Below are 23,728 nucleotides of genomic sequence, written 5' to 3' on the forward strand. Positions count from 1 at the left end.
GGTGCTGAAGCAACTGCTAGCCCCTCCCTAGCGCCGCCCATGGTGGGATCCCTGCAAAATCTGTTGAGGAACCCCAGTTTCAGCCATGCATTGAAATGGGCATGCGCAAAGTTGTTGCTCAGGGGTGGACTGAGAGGTAGGTTTGCTAAGGAAGAATTGTAATATTCTGTGATGACTTGTCTTTGGAAATGAAACTCTTAGGAGTCGCTTACCTTTTGGTTACATTTAACAATTTTGTATTACAAAATGATTGGATCATGTTACACATCACACATTGATTGATCCGTTGTCCTGCGACCAAAGAGCCACTTAACGGCAACTTAGCCCATGGTACCAAAATTAATGTATTCAGCCGACCAAGGTACAACGTCGCGGCAACGTTGTCCACGGGACCAAAAATAACGTATCCAACTGACCAAGGTACGACGTCGCGGCAACGTTGTCCACGGGACCAAAAAAACGTAAACAGCCGACCAAGGTACAACGTTGCGGCAACGTTGTTCATGGGACCAAAATATAACGTAACCAGCCAACCAAGGTACAACGTCGCGGCAACGTTGCCCACGGACCTAAAAATAATTTATTCAGCCGACCAAGGTACAACGTTGTGGCAACGTTGTCCATGCGACCAACTGGCAACATTCCCTTTATAACGTTGCTACGATGTTGCAGAAGGTAACGTCGCGGGTTACCAACTGAGCACTTACTGGCAACGTTGCCGCAACGTCATGTGTTAGCTGGGTATACTCAAAATGCAGTAAGTGGTATTTGGCTCATTTGCCCTTTCTTGTGTATTTGAATGTTTCAATTGCCTGCTTAAAGTCTCATTGTTCTTGGTAACCATTAGTTACCATCTGTCGGTAAGCAGCTAGGTAATGTTCTTTTCTTTTTATCTGGCTCGATCTGCCTATGTAAGGTAAAGATTTGTTTTTTCACACTCTTGAAAAAAAGGAAATAATAAATAAGGAAACGCTTTACTTCAATAAACGGACGTACAAGTTAACGTTCATAACGGACTTCAGGCTACGCTTCTTTGTCATTGGAGCTAGGCCTATATGCACATGGCATACAGTTGCATTATTAAGGCGCTGCTGAGACATAATAGATCGTAACGTTTTCAGTCTCGTCGGTGCACTCAAGCTTTGTTCAGCTTCAGCTGAGGACACAGGGACGACCATAGATATATATATCTATGGCGACGACCAACAACAACCTAACAAGCTTCTCAACCTCATCAAACAAGCCTCTCACCTCACTTGGCAAATGTAATGACGTGAACGGGCTTAGAAAAAAAGCAGAGCGTATCCATGGTTACAACAAATAAACAACTATGGGTGACTGAAGCGTTTTTCCATCTGGAAGACTTGCCTGAACAGTGGTGCTTTATCTTCACACTAGTACGACATTAGGTAGCTAGCTGTATTTGTGAATTTTCAAACTTTAGAGTTATTCAAATGCCGACTCAAGTTACGTTCTAGACGTCGACATTTTGGGCATACAAAGACCCGTCTGCAACCGTCATGGAGTCCCAAGAAGCACTTGGGTTTGATCCGTCTATGAACCGCCATAGACCTGCATCAGAAAAAACACAGGTCAGAAAGTAAAGCTTAAAGACATCTTCCTGTTTGATTAAAGACAGTCATTTCACTTACTACTACATCTCACCATATTTAAAAAAAAAAATAAAGAAACTAGACTAGTCTACTACAGTAGTTATTAATTAGTACAGTAGCTCTAGCTAAAACCTTTCCTTCTGTATTGTCCCAAAAGGACATTTCTCATCTATTAGCAAGCATATTTGAGGACGTTTACATTACGGAGATTATTGGGAAAGACACAGTTGCCAATCTCACCAAGACAAGAAGGGGAGGCAACACACACCATGACAAATATGTGGAAGATCTTCAACAGGTACAGTCCGGCTATTCAAATGAACAACTTTTGCTGAATTACTTGTAACCCTTGTACAGTTAGTACATCATATAGGCACCTTTGTCAGATCATAAACATAACTGGAAAATGTGTTTAAACCATAGACATAATATTTTGGTTGCACAGCCTTTGGCCTACACGTTAGCGCAGTGTTTGTCAAACCTTTTCAGACCAAGGACCATTTGGCCAATAAATAAAAACTCGCGGACCATCTAGCTAAATAGTAGGCTATATACCCAGAACAACAGGCCTCCAGACCTGGCGCCATACAATTGTTAGCGGCACATGATTTTCTAACGGATAATGTAGGCTATTCCGCTAATTATAATTTCCGCTAAGAAAAAAAAAACAAGTTTTGAGACTGTTAATCAAGCACGGAGCCAGACGTTGTAAATGTTCTAGCCCAAACCTAGGATATATGGGTTTGATGTGAGGCAGATAGGGATTTCCACATTATTTGAGCGCAAAATAGTTTTGGGAGATTTATGTAAAATAAACAGACATTTTTCAATTGGTAAAACCTTGTCTACTCCGGCCCTGCTCACATCCATCCTCCCTGACGCGTATTGTTACGGTTGGGTCGCCCGGCCCAGCAATCGGTAGCCTATCTGAGAAAACTTTTTAGAAAAGACGTGCTATAGACCCAACCAACTCTATTTGGGAGGGGAGAACTCCCTCACATAGTACAACCAGAGAGGCTCTGGTACAACCCATGCAGAGGGTGCGATGTCAGAATGCGGAACGTGTGTAGCCCATTTTAATAGGCTACTACTGACTGTTTTTTTCGTTCTGAGTGGTATGTTAGAAATAGGCTACATATAGCCAACTTTAGGAGGACTATGTGTGGTGTGTAGCCTAACTCAAGCTAATCATAAACAAGGCAGCATTTCCATGTAACATTCAGTCATTTTATTTCAAACAAAGTGCCAAACAGTGAATGAACATCTTCTGCCAGTCCCCGCTACACGTCCTGTCTGTTGGCCCTGACAATGAAGCACAAATTAAGTTAGTGTCCTATCAACATAATTGCACGTATGAAAGGGGCTATACAAGTCATAAAAAAATCACATCTAGAATAATATACATAATCAAAAAAATATTATGGGATTCTAGTTTTTTGACACATAGCCATGTGAAAGGTTGGATATGGAAGCTGCAATCATGATTCATTCACCTGGCTTGTTTTGAATGGGCTGCCGGGGCATGTTTGAGTGTCTCCGCTATGAGGACACTCCACTAGCCTGACGTTGTCATACTCATAATGGCCGCATTTCCCAGATTCAAACGTTCTCAAGGACTTAAGAAGGCTCTTAAGAAGGGTTCGGCTAAGAAGGAGTGCTAAGATAGGGGTGTTTCCAAGACGCGTTCTTAACTGCCTTCTTAAGATCCCGCCAAAGAAGCCTCTTAAGAAGCTCTTAGTGGGAGCTGTCCACCGCCGTGGTGTTGAAACTAAATCAATCGATGCCAGGAAAATCGATCACCCACCACTTTATCAGCGCATGAATCACACACATCACCATGTAAGGCCGTAATCATAATACATATTGGGGGGACACATCCCCCCCACTATTCAAATCTGGTCAAAATGTCCCCCCCCCCAATATATTAATATAAAAATATAAATGTGCTACGCTACGACAGGCAACCACGCACGCTGTCCGAAATTATCATAAAAAATGTAATTCGTACCCTCCAATGTTGACTCCATGGCTACGGCCTTGAGCCCTATACATGATAGTTGATATGGGTTGTGTGATGGTAGTGGTAGTGGGTTCATTGTTGGGAGTAGTGGATTGGGATCAGTGTGCCATCCACGACACCGATTACCCGGGGGATCCCAGCCATGGTATGAAATCCACTGTGGACCTGGCGGGCCTCGTCCTGTGTGGTGGGCATTTGGATGTGTCCGGGCATGGCGCAGGATGTCACGGCTGCCACACCCCGTGAAACCGATGCCTTGCTGAGGATGGTGCCGTCCCCCACCACATCCAGGAAGCTCCCCACTGCGTAAAAATGCAACAAGGCCAGGAGCTGCACCTCCGGGTTGAGGGCAAAATTGCAGCGGGTTGCCCTCCGGTGTGGTGACACTAGCGTGACGAGGCGTTGGATCTCCATACGGGAAGCCGGTACTTGCACTGGACAGCCCGGTCCGACAGCACATTCAGTGGGGAGAAGTGCTGACGCACATAGGCATTTATATAAACTATCTGGCTTCGCGCACGGCGACGCTGTTAATTAGCAGCGAGAATATGCTGTATTGCAGCAATGGTGTCGCGTGGACTTCAGCAACGTCTTTGGTGGAGCCTCGATCTCTTGATGAGGTTCCAGCCGAGTTCAATTACACCTGTCATTTTCCCTGATATCTGTGAAATACCAGAGGGTTGTTGATGTTTTTATATCTAATGTAAACTCATGCAGATGCCGAATGTTTGTGAAAACGTAATGAGTGATAGTAATGATGATTCATTTTATTTAGGCTATGTAGCTACAGGAACACATGGGCGATTATTTATTTTTATATTGTTATTTTTCTTCTTAATGCTATTATTTTTCTTGCGTCAGTGTTCTGCAGCTGTGGGCGCACATTTATCATCACGCATGGTTTTAGTATTCCTTTGTGTCAGATATAACTTTCTCTGACGCGGCTGCAGTGAGCGTTTGGTCGCTAAGAAGGCTAAGAAGAGTGGGTCAGGCTGATCTTACATTTCCTTCTTAGTGAAAGATCTTCTTAAGCTAAGAACTACTCTGGGAAACACGTCCTTCTTTCACAGCGCTCTTAAGAGCGCTCCTAAGAAGCTCTTAGCACTTAAGAGCTTCTTAACTAATCTGGGAAACGCGGCCAATTCTAGTCAGAATATGAGTCTGAGAACTCTCCTTTGGGCTTTGACTACGGGACGTGTTTCAAACGAGCCTGGAAAACAAATGCCTCTTCGCTCGATTGGATAGACCTACAACCAATCAGAGCAACGTAATATGTTGTTTGTTCAAAACAAATTCAACCCAATACGAGACCCTCCAGACCCAACTACCCGACCACATTTTTTTGTGGGCGGGGAGAAGTTGGGATGGCAGCCAGGCTAGAGCTCCACAGCTATGGAAGCAAATTGTTACCACAATTCAAATGAAAATGCATTTCAGGAAATGCATTTGTATTTGAATTGTGGTCACGATTTTGCAGCCACATTCGTGAAAATGAAAATGCATTTCTGGAAATGCATTTGAATTTGAATTGTGGTCACGATTTTGCAGCCACGTTCTTGAAAATGAAAATGCATTTCCAGAAATGCATTTTCATTTTCAAATTTTACATTTCAAATTGAATTTTTGTATTTATTTGCTGGGGCATATTTTGAAAATTAAATTTCAAATGTCTTTTTTGTTTTCATTTTAATTAAGTAAAAGAATGAGCAGTCTTAAAGAAGAAAATTAAAATGCAAATAGGATGATTGATTACTAATTTCATTTATGATTCAAATAATGCATCCACATTCTTAAAATGAAAATTTGCTTCCATACACAGCCTTCTCTACCAGTCCCATCTTCCACTTCATCACAGCATCTGCAATTAGAAGTCATTAACTTATTGTTAGCACCAATTTGAATGTTGAATGCTGCGTGTAAGCCATAGTTCATGGCATCTCAAAACACCTACCACTCTCTTTCGGAACTCCAGCACCTTAAGGCTCTCCTCAAGGTCTTGTAGTTCTGCGTGTGTTTGGGCCACCTGTAGGTCCATCACTGGCACCTCTTTAGTGTGCCTGCCCTGTAGTCGCCTGAATAGGAGAGCCTCTCGCTGGTTCTCCTCCAATGTCTCCATCTTCTGGAGCATAACCTGTAATGTGTCTGTCATTAAAGACAAGTACAACAAGTTCACAAGAGTTACCATGATTGGCATGCACTCTGGTTCTTCTAGATTAGCTGTAACGTTGATGTAAATAACACATGTTACCTTGAATGGTTGTATACAAAGCATTAGTAAGACAACATTTGTTGTTTTGACAAATATGTATCCCCCCTGCAACGATCAGAACAACTTAAGTATGCCTTGCAATGAGTTGGCAATGCTATTGAGAAGCTTTGAGTGTCTTATATTTGCACTTGCCTGGCTGCCAGCTGTTTTCCTGGGCCCCCTATGGGTTCTCCTCCACCAGACCAGAGTTGACACCTAGGGGTATGGCATCTGGTGATGCAAAAGTTGTAAGTCATGCTTTTGCTTCAAAACATAGCCTTTAGGGTTGCCATGGTTCATACAATTATTGTCACTGTTATAAACAGTCATTCATTACTTTACCATCATTTCCTAGGGACACAGTGCTAGGCCGAGTGACGGTGGTAGGATAATCTGTACAGAAAAGAAAGTGGAATGTAGTTTAAGTACATAGTATTAGCATTTGGATATTGATATAAAAGAAGTAGCGTCACTGTGTCCAATCCCGACCGCTGTAAACTACTATTGTCCAATTTACTATTGTGGTTAAACCCTACCTCTACAGTACAGTATAGCGAAATCCTGAATTACATACATTGTCTACATTTATATGTGCTGGGTGCAACATTCAATATTGTGTGATTGAAATTCATGTAGAGTATGGTTACATTACAAAAGTGTCAGAACTGAGAGCAGTCCAGTGTGATCTCTCCATTGATAAACCACTGCACTCGAGATCCGTTGTCCTGCGACCAAAGAGCGACTTAACGGCGTCTTAACCCATGGTACCAAAATTAACGTAACCAGCCGACCAAGGTACAATGTCGCGGCAACGTTGTCCATGGGATCAAAAAATTACGTAACCAGCTGACCAAGGTACAACGTCGCGGCAACGTTGCCCACGGATCTAAAAATAACGTTACCAGCCGAGTAGGGATGGGCGTGGTTAATCGAATATCCGGATATCCTTAAGTAGGTTAGTATTCAAATACTTTTTTCAAATACTTATGAGCTTAGTTTAATATAAAAAAGTTATTTTTAATGAAAAAACATCGTGTCGTGTTGAGAATTCTAATAGTTGTGACGTTAGAAATTATGAAAACCATCAAAAAGGGTAGGCTACTTGACCCTGCGTTCTGCTGCGAGTGTCCTCTCATTTCATTTGGCGCTACAAGAAGCAGTGTCCTGGCTAAGCAGTATCCTACCTCGCAGCAACCTCAGTTCCTGCAGAGTCTATTCTACGCCGGCCTAAATTGACTCCGTACTGGCCTCTCCCCTGAGCATGTTTATATGCTCATTTTACTGAATAAAAATGCGTATGGCTAATGGTTTTGTGGCTTTTTATTAACCAGCAGCCATGTAGAGCTAGCGTAATCGGCTATGTTTGCATTGTGTGGTGGTGCACCGAGGATTCCGGTTCCAAGTTAATATCCAAGTTAATATGCAATATTTCTCCATGTGTGTCTTTCGCTTTTATTGAGGATAGCCTACCCAATGTGTTAAATGTCTTCCAAAGTATATAAGTTTTAATTTCACATAGTAATAAACTCAGCGCTATTCCGCCAATTTAAGAGCCTATACGTCTGGTGATGCAGCGTTTTTTCAAGTTCATTGTGTTTTCGTCATGTTGATGAAATGATCTTTCATTTGTTTTCTTTATTCAACCCTTATTTAATCTAATATCTTAATAGTCCAAATTATTGCCAGAATGTGTTGTGGTTCATGTGTTGACTATATGCTTTGCGTCATGTCAGGCTAATGACATAGCCTAACGGAACCGCATAAATAAAAATAGATTATACGGTTATTCGAAAATAATTTGGGATACTTTTCGAATAGTGAAATCAGTTCAAATTTTCCATCCCTACAGCCGACCAAGGTACAACGTCATGGCAACGTTGTCCATGGGACCAACTGGCAACATTTCCTTTTATAACGTTGCTACAACATTGCCACGACGTTGCCAGAAGGTAACGTCGCGGGTTACCAACTGAGCACTTACTGGCAACGTTGCCGCAACGTCATGTGTTAGCTGGGTTTGAGAACAACTGCCGTTAGTGCCATCAATAGTCTCTCCCATTCCTATGCTTCACAAGTAATTTTGTCAACTTTCAAGCCTGCTTACATTACATTGTCATACATACATTTTAGCCTACATCCACAAACTAAATATCTTGAATGGGTGGCCTGGAATATTGACAGTGATTTGAAGGGAACTTGAGGGAACAAATACGTTGATTCACGTGATTTATCATTAGAAGGAGGATGGGAAATTGTACCTTCCAAACAGCCTGAAAGACGTATGCTATTCATGGTTTGCCAGGTCAAACAAAGGAAAATATTCCAACATTACCATCTGCAAACTGAATATATGCCTCCAAAAAACGTAAATAAGTTTACTGGAAGCGATACTTGACAGTAACAACATCCCTGGTCTGAAGACTTGGTGCTCATGTGACTGGCTTTGGAAGTAGGGAAAAGCACATTCAACTTTGTCAGTTTCTCTTATACTCCCTCTATATCAGCCTCTTTCAATCCTGGTCATTTATCCCTTGGTCTACTGTAGCTCTGCAGGTTTTTAGATGTTTATTTGCTCCAAATGACTGGCTTGTGAAAACAAAAGTTCAAGCAAGATAAATAAGACAGATATCCATACAACTAAGTGTGCCCTTTGTGCACCTCCCCCCACCTGTCACTGCGGTCATGACTGCAGTCACTTTACTGTTGCTAGCCAAACTTCACTGGGGATTGTTTGAATGCGCTGGAATTGAAAAATGTTTCTTCATGTATATCCAAACCTGCATTTTGTTGAGGTAAGAAATTAACCTTTACAAAATGTTAAAAATGGCTATTGGACGGAGGCATGGAGAATTGGTGTTATCAGTTCAGGTGCAAACGATCTTGATGTTACAGCAAACAAATGTTGTTTGTCAAAACCCCATGTCTGTACCCCTCCTGGATGAATGTGGATAAAATATTTAATGCAAGGCTTAAACAAAAATGCAATTATATGTGCGCATTTTTTGAATGCTTAAACAAACTTTCGCCAGTTTGACCACAGGGTCAAAAGGCTGTCCTGCTAGGGCCGTATCCAGACGTGGGGGTTGTATGCAAAAAAGGATGAAAAGATAGTATACACTATCTGTGGGTATCAACGTGGAGAAAGTTGATCTTCCAGGGGGTGGAGAACGAACATTTAGAGTTCGATATATGCCTCTACATCAGGTCTGTCCGAGACTCGGACAAAAATCGAGCAAAAATCATTTTAGAAAAATTACTAGTGTAAGGTGTCTTTAAGTAGCCTAACTTTATTGCTTTAGGGGAAATAGGACAAACATATATGTGTGTGTGTGTGTGGGGGGGGGGACGTAAAACACCTGGGAATAAATACATTGATTAGAAAAAAAGGAGATATATATACATTTTTTTTTTTTTTTTGAGCACGGAAGACCCATTTTGACCCTGAACCCTGAACAAGTGAGTAAGTTGGTGATACTTGAAAGGTTCATTGAAATTATAAGATTATAAAGTTATCTCCACACTCAATTTAATGTGTAAGAATGTGTCGACATTGAGGATTTGTGTCAGAGTGAGTTGAGTTAGGCTGCTGCTGTTATTTTTGCAAACTTACATTTACATTTATTCATTTAGCAGACGCTTTTATCCAAAGCGACTTCCAAGAGAGAGCTTTACAAAAGAGCATAGGTCACTGATCATAACAACGAGACTGTCCCAAACATTGCAAGTAGCCAAAACATGAAGCATACATTGTGAAAAAGCTAAAACAAGTGCCAAAAGGGAAGACCCATAAGAGCATGCAGTTATACAAGTTACAAATTAAAACAACATGAACCACAAAAGTGCAGGACTGTACCTGTAGAAGAACAATCAACAGTAAAATATTACACAGCGAGTACAAGACTTAGCTTCGTTATATCTAACCTAAAAGAGCAATGAGTCACTTTAATAAGAGTCATTGTGATCCTGGAGGAAACTAACTAACAAGTCCAGCCAAGCATTCTTAAGTGCCGTTGTACTCCCGGAACAAGAGCGTCTTGAGCTTTTTCTTGAAGGTTGGGAGACAGTCAGTGTCCCTGATGGAGGTGGGGAGCTGGTTCCACCATTGGGGGGCCAGGCAGGAGAAGAGCTTGTAAGATTATCTCTGGCCAAACTTGTAAGATTATCTCTGGCCAGTGCTAGCTAGTTATCTTAAATCCATTCCCAGGTGTCATTGGTCATAGATAACACGCTGTTTCGAAGGACGACCTATTCAGGCAGCTAAAACTGACAAATTAAGAATCAAGAGCGGCACTCCGCTCTGTGGCTCGTTGAGGACTGTTTTAGGTTTGGTGTCGGCAAAGATAGAGGAGAGTGCTAGAACACTGTCGCTAGTTTACACTTACATTGAAATAAAAGCATGGGGTGTTGAGCATAGAGGGCAGCGTATTTAAACTTAGATGAGTTTGTTGTTCGATTTGCTAGAAATCATCACAACCGGAGAATACAGCTGCTGTAAACGGTTGGACAATAAACAGCCTCAACAATAAAGAGGACGAGCTAGTGATATTGTTCATGTTACATCTTTAGTTTTTCTAAACTCGAGGAAAAACTAAAGATGTAAGATGAACAACAGACAGACACAGATATGTTCTCAAGAATAACTAATAGGCCTAAGCTAACAGACAAAAAAGACAATCATGTAAAATTATTCACTAAAAACAATGACCCTCTCACTCATACCTGTCAACGCTCCCTTTTTCCCCGGGAGTCTCCCGTATTTCGCACCCATCTCCCGCCTCCCTCCCGTTTTGTAATTTCTCCTGTGAAACTCCCGTAATTTGTGTGGCCAAACCTCATTATATAAATATTCACATCAATATATTATTTCATTATTGTCCAGTTGCCAGATCTTGTATGAAACGCATCCTACTCACATAATACATAGGCTATCATACAATTTTCAACCCATTTGTGACCGCAACCAGAGCCTGTCTACATTCTCTGCCGCAACCTACGACCCAGTTGCGCTGTTGATATCTCCGCAGGTAGGCGGGAGAATTTGAAAAATACATGGTTGATTTTTGATACAGAATCACTTGTAGAAATGGCAAAAGTATCAGGTGGTGCTACGGCAAAAAATAATAATATATAGCTGCAAATTAACAGTAGGCTACACAGTAGTGGACTGGCCATTGGGAGCACCTGGAGAATTCCTGATGGGCCGAAGCACTTCTGGTTGCCTTATAATTCGCTTGCCTTATATATGTTTTTACTACTAATATATATATATACAACTAACCCTTCCCCCAGGACGGTTGGTCTATTCCAAATGAACGTTTATGCACACAACAGTGACACTGACATATAGAAAGCTAGCTAGTAGAGACAATATAAAGATGGAAAACCAGGCCAAGAAACGTAAACGTAATTACCTTCACTGGACAATGTTTTACCAATTGAAAAGGTGTCTATTTGTTTGTTTTACATAAAGTCTCAAAAACTTTTTTTGTGTTTTCCTATTTGCCGTTGTGTTTTGCACTTCAGGGCCACCGTAGAAGTGGCCTTTTTGCCACGGATTCACGTCTTTCGTAGCACTCCGCAAGTAGTCCGGTAACTTTTCAAACCCAGCGTACTCTGTTGCTTAGCGACGTCAGCTCATTTGAAGCCTAAAGAATGTTCAAAGTCTATGAAGTTCAACGTATTTGGCTAACTATTTTACTATTTGTTACAGTAGCATGTTTCAAAAGGGGTTCCTTGTTTCAAATGGTGTTCTTAATGAATTATGCAATATGAGTAGGCTAAATGCTTGAAAAATATCACTAGAAGGGAAAACGGACCCACCTGCAACTGACGCAAGCAAGCACACCCTACAATTTCCCCAGAAATTGTACCCTCTCTAGTTAATATTATTACACATCTTCTTCTGCCATGGGAGTCTATGGCAGCCCCTGGAACCACATGGTCAGAGGTTGTGAAATATGGCACACTCTTTGGGACCAGTCCCCTCATCAATTTCACCAAGTTTCATGTCTCCCATTCCAACCATCAAGCGCCACCAATGGGTCAAAGTTGAAGGTGTGTTTACACATGTTACTTTTGAACCATATGCCCCATTGTCCAAAATGAGGTATCGTTGGATTCCCTGGATCAAGACGAGTTCAACGCACTCAATGACATCATACCCAGTTCTATACATTCTCCGCCATTTTGAATGTAAAGGAAAAGCGTTTTTTCGCTACTACTACAATTTTTGTCAAATCTTCTTCAAAATTGCCACAGATGATCTTCAGACCAAGCCTCACAAAAGTTATCACATGGATTATTGATTTTCGAAATTGTTTGTTAGTTACAGCTGAATTGATGTGGCCGCCATTTTGAATATAACGTTTTTTCGCTACCTCTTCTATAAGGTTTGTCCAATCTTCACCAAATTTGGCACAGATCATCTTCAGACCAAGCCTCACAAAAGACATCAAATGTTTTTTTGATTATCTAAACCTTTTGACTGGAACAGCCAATCAAAGTTGTCAACCAAGCCACCATAAAAGAAGTGCGGTCATATCTCAACACCTCTTTACTGCATTGACACCAAATTTGGTATAGGGACTAGGGACCCTGTTCTAAAGAAGTCCAAAATAGGTCATGCCATTTCACCTCTAGGTGGCGCTGCAATAAGCAAACATTTGGAACCATTTATCTTCAGATCAAGCCTCACAAACCTTTTCACATTTCGGTAAAGCTGATCAAATTTGGCGATGAAGCCGCCAAAACAGAAGTGAGATCATATCTCAGGAAATATTTGCTGAATCAAAATCAAACTAGGTGCTTAGGGTTAGGGTTAACCCTAATCAAACTAGGTGCTTGGGACCCTGTTCCAAAGAGGTCCACAAAAGGTTGTGGTGGTTGATGTGGCCGCCATTTTGAATGAATGAATGAAACGTTTTTGGTAAATATAAAATATTCACCTAATTTGGCACAGATTATCTTCAGACCACAATCACCTTGACATGTCAAAATATAATTGAATTACAGCTGTTTAAACTTTGGACAAATCACATTTTTTCTCAGTAACTGAAATCTGTGATTTCCAGCACTGAGAAAAGCTCACTTGGATAAGTTGGTGTCCTGGCAATGTCAACGTCAGAGGTTCGAATCCAGCCAAAGCTGACAAGCTTTTCATGTCTCTGATTCTCTGTTTTAGCGAGACTGTAAGCCACTGCAAAGGAAGCCAGGTACACCGCAGAAACTAGATGTCGAAAGTTTCTTCTGGGTCATCTGACCTGCTGATCTGCCAATGGGAGTCTATGAGCCCCTAGAACCACATGGTCAGAAGTTGTGAAATTTGGCACACTTTTTGGGACCAGTCCCCTCCTCAATTTCACCAAGTTTCATGTCTCCCATTCCAACCATCTAGCGCCACCAATGGGTCAAAGTTGAAGGTCTGTTTACACACGTTTCCTTTGAACCATATGTCGCATTTTCCAAAATGAGGTATCATTGGATTCCCTGGATCAAGTTCAACGCACTCTGACGTCATACCCAGTCATATAGATTCTCCGCCATTTTGAATTCATTGAAAAACATTTTTTCTCTACTCCTCCTACACATGTTGTCCAATATTCATGACATTTGGCGGAGATTATTTTCATATTTATTAAAAAGTTGACTGTAAATGAAAAGTTGATTTTTGGTGAATATTTGAAACAGGCATACTTGGCTAATTGCCTCGGAAATTTCCAATGTAATGTCTCCCTCCGCTCCTCAGCGCGCGCTCCACATTCTCACACACTCAGCCTTTCCCTTGACACACGCGCAAGCTTGGTGAGACGCACACACAACATTTGAGGAGTTTGTGGGCTGACAAAGCCCCCACTCATTCCATGGTCTTTAGCAAAGACCCATGTGGATCTTGATGGTATTGCATTTCCTATTTTGTATGCAATGGTAAAAAGTTCTCAAAATCCTGAAACGTTAATAGTATAGGCCAAGAGTAACTACCACACCCCACACCCCGATGCACAAAGATACAAGGCTTTCTGGAATGGATAGGCTCACCAGGCCCCCCCCCCCCCTGGTTTTGCATTTCAGATTTGGTATCCCATTGGTAATTATGCAGCATTGATTTTTCTATACAGTTACAATTTGTGAAAAATATACATTTTTCAATAGTTCGCAATGTTTGGAGGAATCCGCCATTGCTGCTTGCAGCTATATTTATTATTATTATTTGTATTTTTTATGTTTCACTGCTATCAACCTAACCAATATTTTCATCCGCATCTATGTCATCCTCAAACACTTACTGGTTTGACTATTTCACCCTTAACCTAATGATGCGATTCTGTTTTTTACCTAAGGTGCACTCAGAACATAGGAAGCGTATGAAAGATGCTGATATGCTAGAGAACCACATCATCCAGGCAAGGGTCCAGGCCACAGCCACAGAGAGCCAGGTGCATGATACGGTGGTGGAGGAAATGGGAGTGGCTTACCACCATCTTGGCCTCCCTGCAGGTAAGCTGGAGGCCCCCATCATAGAGCAGTATAAGACAAATTACTTCCATATGGATAAACCCTATATCAAGAGCATTCAGATAATGGCATTTGATTTTGCCATAGCAGCCACCATATTACTGGGCTTGAGCACCCCCAGAGGAATCAGAGTGTATTACACTGTTCTGTTCTACTGATCCATTACGTTATCTCTCTAATAATTACAAGAATGTCTGTTTGTTTGTGTGCCACAATATTGGCAATTTGACTAGAATAGATGATGTGGAGGTTGAACAAGTACTAGTAGTAGAGCATTTCAATTGTGATCTGAGAAATATAGGTACTAAAACCACTGAGAAGAACTGTCATTACCAGCTGCATCACAGGCACTGCACTATTTATCTATAATTCCAGGAATCTGTGGGTGTGTGTGCCACCAATTTGATCACGGGCACTATGCGCCATCTATAGTTCGGGGGCGTCTGTGGCTCAGGGGGTAGAGAGGGTCGTCTGTTAATTGCAAGGTTGGCGGTTCGATCCCCAACTCCTCCCAGGTCATGTGCCGAAGTATCCTTGAGCGACCAATTTCAACCCCAAGTTGCTCCCAATGGGCAGGCCAGCCCCTTGCACGGCATTTCTCTATGTATAGCATGTTCAAGTTAAGTGGCAATGACATGGCAATGCAATGCTTAATTCCATGACTTCCTTAACAATACAGACATAACTTATATAAGTTCGAATTTATATATATTCAAAATATATAATATAATTATAATTGTGTCATCTGCATAAAGATGCATGTTAGCATCTTTATGCAGATGACACAATTATTTACTGTTTTGGTTCAACTCCTGCTAGAGCTGTTGAATCTCTGCAGAAAGCTTTTGATGTAGTCCAGCAAACACTCCTGCAGTTAAAACTAGTCCTCAATTCTGACAAGACTAAACAAATGTTGTTTTCAACTTCCAAAAAAGTACCTCAAATTGTCCCCTCAGTGTCCACTCTTGAGGGAAACGTCATAGAGGTGGTTCGTATGTACAAATATCTTGGTGTGTTGATTGATGATTCCCTTTCCTTCAAACCCCATATTGATAATCTTGTGAAGAAACTGAAACTCAAATTGGGTTTCTTCTACAGGAACAAATTTTGTTTTTCTTTTGAGGTCAAAAAGCTGCTTGTCACTGCAACGTTTTTATCCAGTTTAGATTATGGAGACTTGATTTATATGAATGCCTCAGCTAATTGTCTATGTAAGATTGATGCTGTTTATCATGCTTCTCTGAGGTTCATTACTAATTGTGGAGCCCTGACCCATCATTGTGACTTGTATTCTCGAGTGGGTTGGCCCTCTTTGTCCACCAGAAGGCTGGGACACTGGTGTACTTTTATTTATAAGGCCATGTTAGGGCTACTTCCCTCCTATATTTGTAACTTAATCACACAGAAAAGTGTTGCTTCCCACAATCTGCGTTCAAACAATCAGATGCTTCTGTCAGTTCCATTTGCGCGCACAGAATTAGGAAAAAGGTCTTTCATCCATTCTGCTCCCACCACATGGAATTGGCTGCAAAAAGATTTTAAACTAACTGAATTGATTTCTTTGAACGCTTTTAAATCTAAGCTGAGAGCATTTCAGAACACCTCTTCTACTTGTGGTTGTTTTTTATGATTTTTAATTTACTTGGAACTGTTTTTATTATTTTAATTGAAAACAGTTTTTTCTGATTTTATTTGATAACAGCTTTTTTAATTTTAATTTTAATTTGTGTCTTGTGAGTGTATTATGGTGATTGATCATGTATATTGTTGCTGCCTCTTGGCCAGGACTCCCTTGAAAAAGAGGTTCTTAATCTCAATGGGACTTTCCTGGTTAAATAAAGGTTAAATAAAAAAATAAAAATAAAATTAAGGCCATTGTTTCTGGGATAATTGCGCTGCCATAGCTGGGCAGAATGTTTTGGAGGGCACAAGAAGTTAGGGGTCTCACGGTTTTCTGACAGTGTCAAGTTGCCATCGTGTTAAGATTTGTCCAGTGACAGTAAAATAAATCTTCAAAACCATCTCTGTTGGAACACTTTTTTGGATCACAGAACACGCGTCAGTCATAGGCTCCATTCAGAACAATGAAGAGTTATATTGGAAAACCCTTCAATATAGTTAAACCTAGACCATTGTACACAAGAATGTTTAACCGTGTTACTAGAAAATAGACAAAATAAAATAGGGGTGCACCGATCCGATATTAAGATCGGATATCGGCCCCGATATTGACAAAATAGCTGGATCGGGGATCGGAAAAAGTAACAGATCCGCTGGCCGATCTATCCATTAAATTTTCGCAGCAAATCCTGTCATTTGTCAGCAGCATGAGTTAACCGAACCATTAGATGCGTCAATATTTCCGACGGTCCCCACAGCAAGCATAATACTCGTAGAAATGCTACTAGCATGCTAGTGTTAGCTGTTAGCCTTCTACATATTGAAGCCATAAAGCATTTGTCGCATAGTTTTTGTCCATCGCATATGTGTCAAACTCAAGGCCCGCGGGCCACATAAAATGATGTGGCGGGCCACATTTGGCCCACGGGCCTTGAGTTTGACACATGTGCAATGAAGATTAAATGGTGTATTGAAATAAGTCTTCGCTGCTTTACAGCGTGAATTGACCATAAACTACATCTCTCACAATGCATTTCTATTATGTTACGGCAAAGTAACAACATCCCGCCTCTAGAAAGCAGTGTATGCACATCAGTTTTAAACGCAAAGTTTAACAGGGTGGAGGCAAGCATGGTTTGAATGACAGCACTCCAATGCAGCCGATTCTGCAAACGTACCCCATGCGCATCAGCCAAGGTCCCCGGGCATTCAACCCAAGTTGGTATTGCTCTTGAACTTGGTTACAGTACTCAGCCAAGCTAGCATGTTTTTGCTTCTCCTGTCGACAATTTGTAGCCAGAAATTATGAACACATCACCTTCACTAGACAAGGTTTTATCAAAAACGGAAAACGGCAATGTTTATTTTACATAAATCTCAAAAAGCTATTCTGCGTTCAAATGAAGGGCAAAAAATGTCGCTGTCGCGCTATGCGTGCTTGCATTAAGTGTGGAAGTCCCTATCTAGCATCACAACAAACCCAGAATACGTCTTAGTTTTGGCTAATCCCCAATGTTTACAACGCCTGGCTCTGCGCCTGGTTAACACTTGGATCAATAAGCAGTCTAAAAAATTGTAGGCCTATCAATATAAAAAAATAATATGATCCCCCCAAAAATGTTCACTGCACCCCCAGTCAAAGCAGGCTGCATCCGGCCCTGGAGGCAGTTTCAATAAAGATGGGAAAGCGAATGTTTGTGCTTCAAGGAGAAAAACCGGTATGCATTTATGTTATAAGGCGATGTCGGTCGTTAAAGAGTACAATCTCCGCCGGCATTTTGACACCAATCAAATAGATAAATATGCTAAATTTATCCTCCAAGAAAAACAGCAGATTGTCCAAGAATTAAAAGGCGGACTGCAATTACAGCAGAACAGGCCATATGTTCACAACAGCTACAACTAATACATCGTTACTGACGTTACATCGTAGTTACAACTGGCCCTTTGAGGGCAACCATAATGCTGATGTGGCCCTTGGTGAAACTGAGTTTGACACCCCTGGTCTATCGGAAAATATCTAGTTGTAATTTTCGAAATTGCATACATGGGATGTTACACTGTGAGACCTGCATTCGAACTATCACATATGTGCGACGCTACGGGTTAATCTACACTAGTTTCTACATGATAATGGAGTTGTTGAGCTGCAGGAATTCGGTGTGCTCCTAGCATTGTGCTTTTGGATGTCCTTGATTAAATTGGTAGTATTGTAATTTTCAGTAGGCTACTCTCACCACCACTCAAAACATTTACTTTGCAGACATTGCAAACAGCTGACGAAGTAGTTGGCGTGGCAAGCGTGAATTATATCCACAAAGCCGACTCTTTGGCTGGCTCCATGTTGCTTTTAAGTTTATCTGTCCCCTGGTTGGACACGAGCTGTACACCACATGGTGCAATGCTTCAAGCTAAAAACTTCCATGGTTCCAGCGACAATTAGGCGAAGTAAGCGATTACTATTGTATGTTTGACCAATACACTATTCTGTTTCTACTGCTACATGTATTTATTTTTATACGTTTGATTTCATTCTATTTTCAAAATCACAATTGTTTTTTAAATAACAAATAAATAAGAATTCAGTATATTACATCTGTTATTTTGTGTTAGATAGGAAAGTAATGTTTAGTTAGGAAAGTCTGGGGCCGGCTGCACAAAACACCTTAAGTTTTTTCCTTGAATATGACACTTAAGGGTAAATTTCTCCTTAGCTAAGGGATTTACTTAAGGGGGTTGCACAGAATCCCTTAAATGGTTTCCTTAGCTGAGGTGAAATGTTAAGGGATTTACTACATTGAACGTGATTTCCCAGCAGTAAAATTCAACAGTTTCCACGGAGACCGTGTTGTTCAGTTGTAGCGTTAGGACGAAATTGCATCAAAAAAAAACTAAACAAAGTTTGGTGAAGCGGTAATTTCAAGAAATAAAAAATCTAGCTAGCTATATTATAACTTGACTGTTACGTCCAAAAAAAAGAGAACCAATTTCAGGAGAGAGTTCAATAAAACTGATGATATCAACTTTACTTGTAGGTCTTGTTGCTACACAGTAACGTTTAAGTGAGAGCTAGCTTCTTAGGTAGATCAAAATAAGATCAACACTGCATCGGCGTGGGTCGAGGCTAGCTACTTTATTTACAGCGGTAGCCTACGCATAAATAGCCTTCATGTTTAGACTGCAGCATAGTAGCCTAACAGAGTGCTATAGGTGTGGGATGGGTTCATTTATCTCCATAAACTCAGCCAAGTTGCGGTAAAGAATAAGCCAGAGGTACCTTAAGTTTTCTTCCTTTCTTTCTTTGCTAAGGTCTTTCGTGCAATGCTTTAACAAACTTTAAGGGAAAGTATAGACCAATTATCACCCTACGTCACACAACTGTCAAGCAGGCTCAACTGCGCATGTCGGTTGCAAAAGACGAACTTCTCCCCGGTCTATTACACTTGGAGTGTCGATCAGTTCATCAGATATCTCTGGCCACTGGATTGCAGGGCTTGATATTAACTTTTTGAGGTTCTTGGCCTTTGGACAAACACATTTACGTTTCACTTGTCGATGCACAAAAGTCACTTGACCCCGATACCCTTAAATAGCCTGACCAAGTGATCGGGCAAAACTAGCCTGGCTAACAGAGGTCGCTTTCTCAAGCAAATGACGAATGAAACAGGCTCTGTTAAAGAAATCCGAGATGATGGCTATCTTCATCAGGCTCGTATCTACATTAGGCAGTCCTCCCTGACGTTTCTGGTGTAGAATGGAGGGAAGTACAACATTGTGCACACTGCCAGTGAGCGAGTCTGCCTGAGGCTAACGTCAAAACAGTGTAACGGGGACGCAGTCTCACTCAGATTGCCAGTTTAAACAAATCAGAAAAATTATCGGACCAGCTGGCTACAAGCAGAATTCGCATATCTCTTGAAAGATGCCCTGCTCGACTTTTTAGATGTAAAATTGACTGTAAAACTGTAAAATTATGAACTTTGTGAAATGACATGAAGACATGGTTGCCGCTCAACTATGCGGTCTGTACCGGGCGAATTCTTACTCAAATGTCAAGACTTTCGTGACCCAAATCAAAATTCTGATGCGATCAAAATTCTGATGGGACAGATCAATGGGTAATCACTTTCTCTCTTAAAGGTTGTCCTCCTCGACCTTTTTGGTCTTTTAAAATGTAACTATTTGTATTATCCGTGTGGTCCTTTTGCCATTTCAAATGCTATCCTTTCCCGGTTTTCTGCAACCACGTTGCGCGCGCATCCCAAATGTTTACAAACAAATAATTGGTCTATACGACCAAGATAAGGAGAAAACCTTAAATACTTAAGGGAACATTTAAGGAAACCTTAAGGAGAAGACTTAAGCGTGCTTTGTGCAACCGATTATATTTTAAGGAAACCTTAACTCTGACCTTAAGGAAAATCTTAACTTATGGTGTTTTGTGCAACCGGCCCCTGGTGCCTTTAAAAACGTCCACTCTTGAGTTAAGCGCAGGCATGAGAAATACCATATTTCTTCGATTAAACGCCGCTCTCAAATAACGCCGCCCTTGAATAAATGCTGCACCAAAAATGAACATTGTGTAATAAACGCCGCCCCAGAAATTGGTAGTAGTCACGTCATTTTTATGTATATTCTCTTGTGTTGCACTAGGGGCCCACTGCTAGCTAAAGACGTTTTAAATATCAAATCAACATACCTTACTTAGTTAGGGTTGCCACCTTCAATACAGAAAAATAAGGGACGACTGCCGTAGTGGGGGGGGGGGGCATGATGACCATGATGGCCCGATGACGTGCCAGTGGTGGTACTTAAAACATGTTTTCATAAAAATATTAAGATTGATACATGGACATTAAAAAAGATATCTGCTATTGAAATCAGTGTGGAACAGATGCACTCAGTCTCTCTATCACAACTCAAGTGGTCATATCGTCATAGCTTAATACACAGCTATGATGATAATAAACATAGGCCAACAAAGTTTGACGGTGAGACCTTTTGGAGGAACTTGTGAGATGTGAACCATGTTTTATTAACTTATTAAATGAACAGATCCATAACTTATTTACTTTAAATTAAACACATGCTTTAATACTCAAAAAAGTATATTGGGAAAAAAATTGGCAAGCAGCTCCATATACTCTCCGCCAAGAATCCCGCCCTCCTCTGACTCTGATTGGCCGTGACCTTGAAACAAACCGATCAAACTGTTAGGATAATTTCTTTATCAAGTAATGCACAATTTAATGCTTGCCAGCAAGGAGACAAAGCTCCCCACCTCCATCAGGGATACGGACTGTCTCCCCCCCTTCAAGAAAAGGCTCAAGACGCACTTGTTCCGGGAGTAGAACGGCACTTAGGAATGCTTGGCTGTACCTGATGTTAGTTTCCTCCAGGTTCACAATAGAGACAGTGACGTTAGAGGGAAGGCTACGGCGTCCGCTAAACATTCCATGGGGTTGCCGAAGTAGTGGTATTCGATTATCACTAAGCAACATTGTAACTCTCAACGGCTACTTAATGTGCAACCAACGTTGGTCTGAACATTATTTAGGCTACAATGTCTCTTAAAATGGTCCGGGGTTAACATTACAGTATGACATGAACAGGTCCAGCAATTTAGATTTGCCGTATAAACAGTATACACCTTTTAATTTGGATGATATGGAGGACGATGAATGCCTTGCTGAGTTTCGGGTGAGAAAAACTGACATACCACTGCTGGTGGAGGCTCTTGGCATACCTGACAAGTTCGTCTGCGAGCATAGAAGTGTGGTGGCTGGCACAGAGGCGCTCTGCATGCTACTAAAGAGGCTCAAATACCCATGCCGTTATAGCGACATGACGCAGCGATTTGGGCAGCGACCAGTACCAGTCTTGTGCATGGCAACAAATTGCGTGCTAGATTTCATTTACGATGTTTACCATCGTAGAATTACCGAGCGGAACAACACAATTTTAAACCTAGTTGCTTTGCAAACATATGCTGACTGCATGCAACAAATGGGCGCACCACCGGACAACTGCTTTGACTTCATAGACGGCATAGTACGACCTATCGCCCGACCAGGAATGAACCAGTGGGTGATGTACAATGGCCACAAAAGAGTGCACAGCTTGAAGTTCCAGGCAGTTGCCATCCCAAACGGCTTAATTGCCCACCTACATGGTCTAGTTGGTAAGTTCCCTGACTTATGTGACAAAGTGTTACAGAAAAAAAACACATTTATGCCATAACGTAATGTCACATTGAATAATGTATTTAAACTCAAGCTTATATGGTGCGTTGCATGGGCGATTCTAGGATCAGACCTTTAGGGTCAGCCCCCAATGAGAATGTGACATGAATACAGTGCCTTGCAAAAGTGCTAAACGTAAACCCCTTTGCTAATATAAATCCCTAATTTCACTGGATAACAATTAATACATTTATGTTTTATTATGCAAAATATTGAATGAAAAAACTAAGGATGTCCCTTTCTTCAGGAACTACCAGCATCAAATGATAATAAACAATATATTTAAGAAAATATTTTTAAAATATTAGGAGCGCTTGAGCACTCCTAAAAAGGATCTAAAATTGCCACTGAATTGTACCCTCTACAGTTACATTAATAAATGCATTGTAGGTCCATATAAGGTGTGCCCCTTAATTTTCTGCTTGCGCTCCAAATATTTTCAGTCAGGGGCTACTGTGCTCCTAGTAAAAAGTTAGTCTGGAGCCCTGAAATGCATGAGTGAAGTGAGAGTGTCTGTAGAGTGGATGTTTGGAGACATCGCCAATTATTTTAAGTTCATGGACTTTAAGAAAAACTTTAAAATTGGGTTGAGTAGCGTAGGTAAACTGTACATTGTATCTGCTTTACTAAGAAATGCACTTACTTTCCTGTATGGTAATCAGACATCCACATTTTTTAAATTGGATCCCCCACACATTCTGGACTATTTTTCATGAGTTATTTACTCTCTGTCGAGTGCATATGTTACCTAAGGCTAAAGCCTTAACCCACAAATCCATTGAAATAAATTACTAAATTCTATACACCTTTGAAATGTTTATGGTATTAGTGTGAATATATATAATGATAAGATTGTAGTACAAAATTGTATTTATTTGTTAATTAAGACATGTTCTAGTAGCAAGACTATAAGATCTCACCTTAATAAAGAGCAATGTCCAGACATGTATGTATAATATTTTTTTTTTTTTTTTTTAACTTTCTTTTATTGGTTTTATGTAGAGTATGGTCAAAGAGAGAGAAAGTTAGAGAGAAAGATATAAAGTGGGGAAATTAAAGAGGAACAGTGCCTGTTGGGGGGCAATTCACATTACATATAAACAATATTTTACATTTCTTCAATTTTTGATATGTAAAGCAACCATTTATCCCAGCCTTTAGAAAATGAGTCTTCCTTAGTTTTTAATCTATATGTTAGTCTCTCCATTGTTTGAATATCACAGATAATGCTGAGCCATTGTCTGTAAACGGGTGCAACAGGCTGGAGCCAGTTCTTTGTGATTGCCTTTTTTGCTGCAGCAAGAAGAATCTTAGTCAAATATTGGTCTCCTTTGTGCACCGATCCTTCTATATGTCCAAGGTATAGGACAAGACAAGTTCGGGGGATTTTGTATCCCAGTACCTCACATAGCACAGCATGGATATGATCCCAGTAAGGTTGAATTTTACTGCAGCTCCAAAACACATGTGTATG

At 40.9% G+C, this 23,728-nt stretch overlaps 1 protein-coding gene and 1 long non-coding RNA gene across 8 annotated transcripts in view; one reads left to right on the forward strand and one right to left on the reverse strand.

Annotated features, from left to right (window-relative positions):
• The first annotated feature begins 1,316 nt into the window (after positions 1-1,316).
• The window catches only part of dlec1 (DLEC1 cilia and flagella associated protein), a 138,827-nt gene continuing 116,415 nt past the window's right edge, over positions 1,317-23,728 (forward strand). For all 7 annotated transcript variants that reach the window (XM_084702956.1, XM_084702958.1, XM_084702961.1 and 4 more), the window contains exons 1-3: positions 1,317-1,592; positions 1,771-1,911; positions 14,218-14,374. In XM_084702956.1, coding sequence (XP_084559082.1) covers positions 1,521-1,592; positions 1,771-1,911; positions 14,218-14,374 — 370 coding nt within the window. In that variant the 5' untranslated portion in view covers positions 1,317-1,520. The remainder of the gene's footprint in view (positions 1,593-1,770; positions 1,912-14,217; positions 14,375-23,728) is intronic.
• LOC146275344 (uncharacterized) overlaps positions 2,882-23,728 on the reverse strand; it is a 34,165-nt gene continuing 13,318 nt past the window's right edge. The window contains exons 2-5 of the long non-coding RNA XR_014766301.1: positions 6,224-6,274; positions 6,035-6,112; positions 5,585-5,775; positions 2,882-5,491 (exon numbers count right to left, since the gene is read on the reverse strand). This is a non-coding gene — a long non-coding RNA (uncharacterized LOC146275344). The remainder of the gene's footprint in view (positions 5,492-5,584; positions 5,776-6,034; positions 6,113-6,223; positions 6,275-23,728) is intronic.

The sequence above is a fragment of the Hypomesus nipponensis genome, chromosome 8 (genome assembly GCF_054491055.1).
Source record: "Hypomesus nipponensis isolate SF chromosome 8, ASM5449105v1, whole genome shotgun sequence".
Taxonomy (NCBI): Eukaryota; Metazoa; Chordata; class Actinopteri; order Osmeriformes; family Osmeridae; genus Hypomesus; species Hypomesus nipponensis.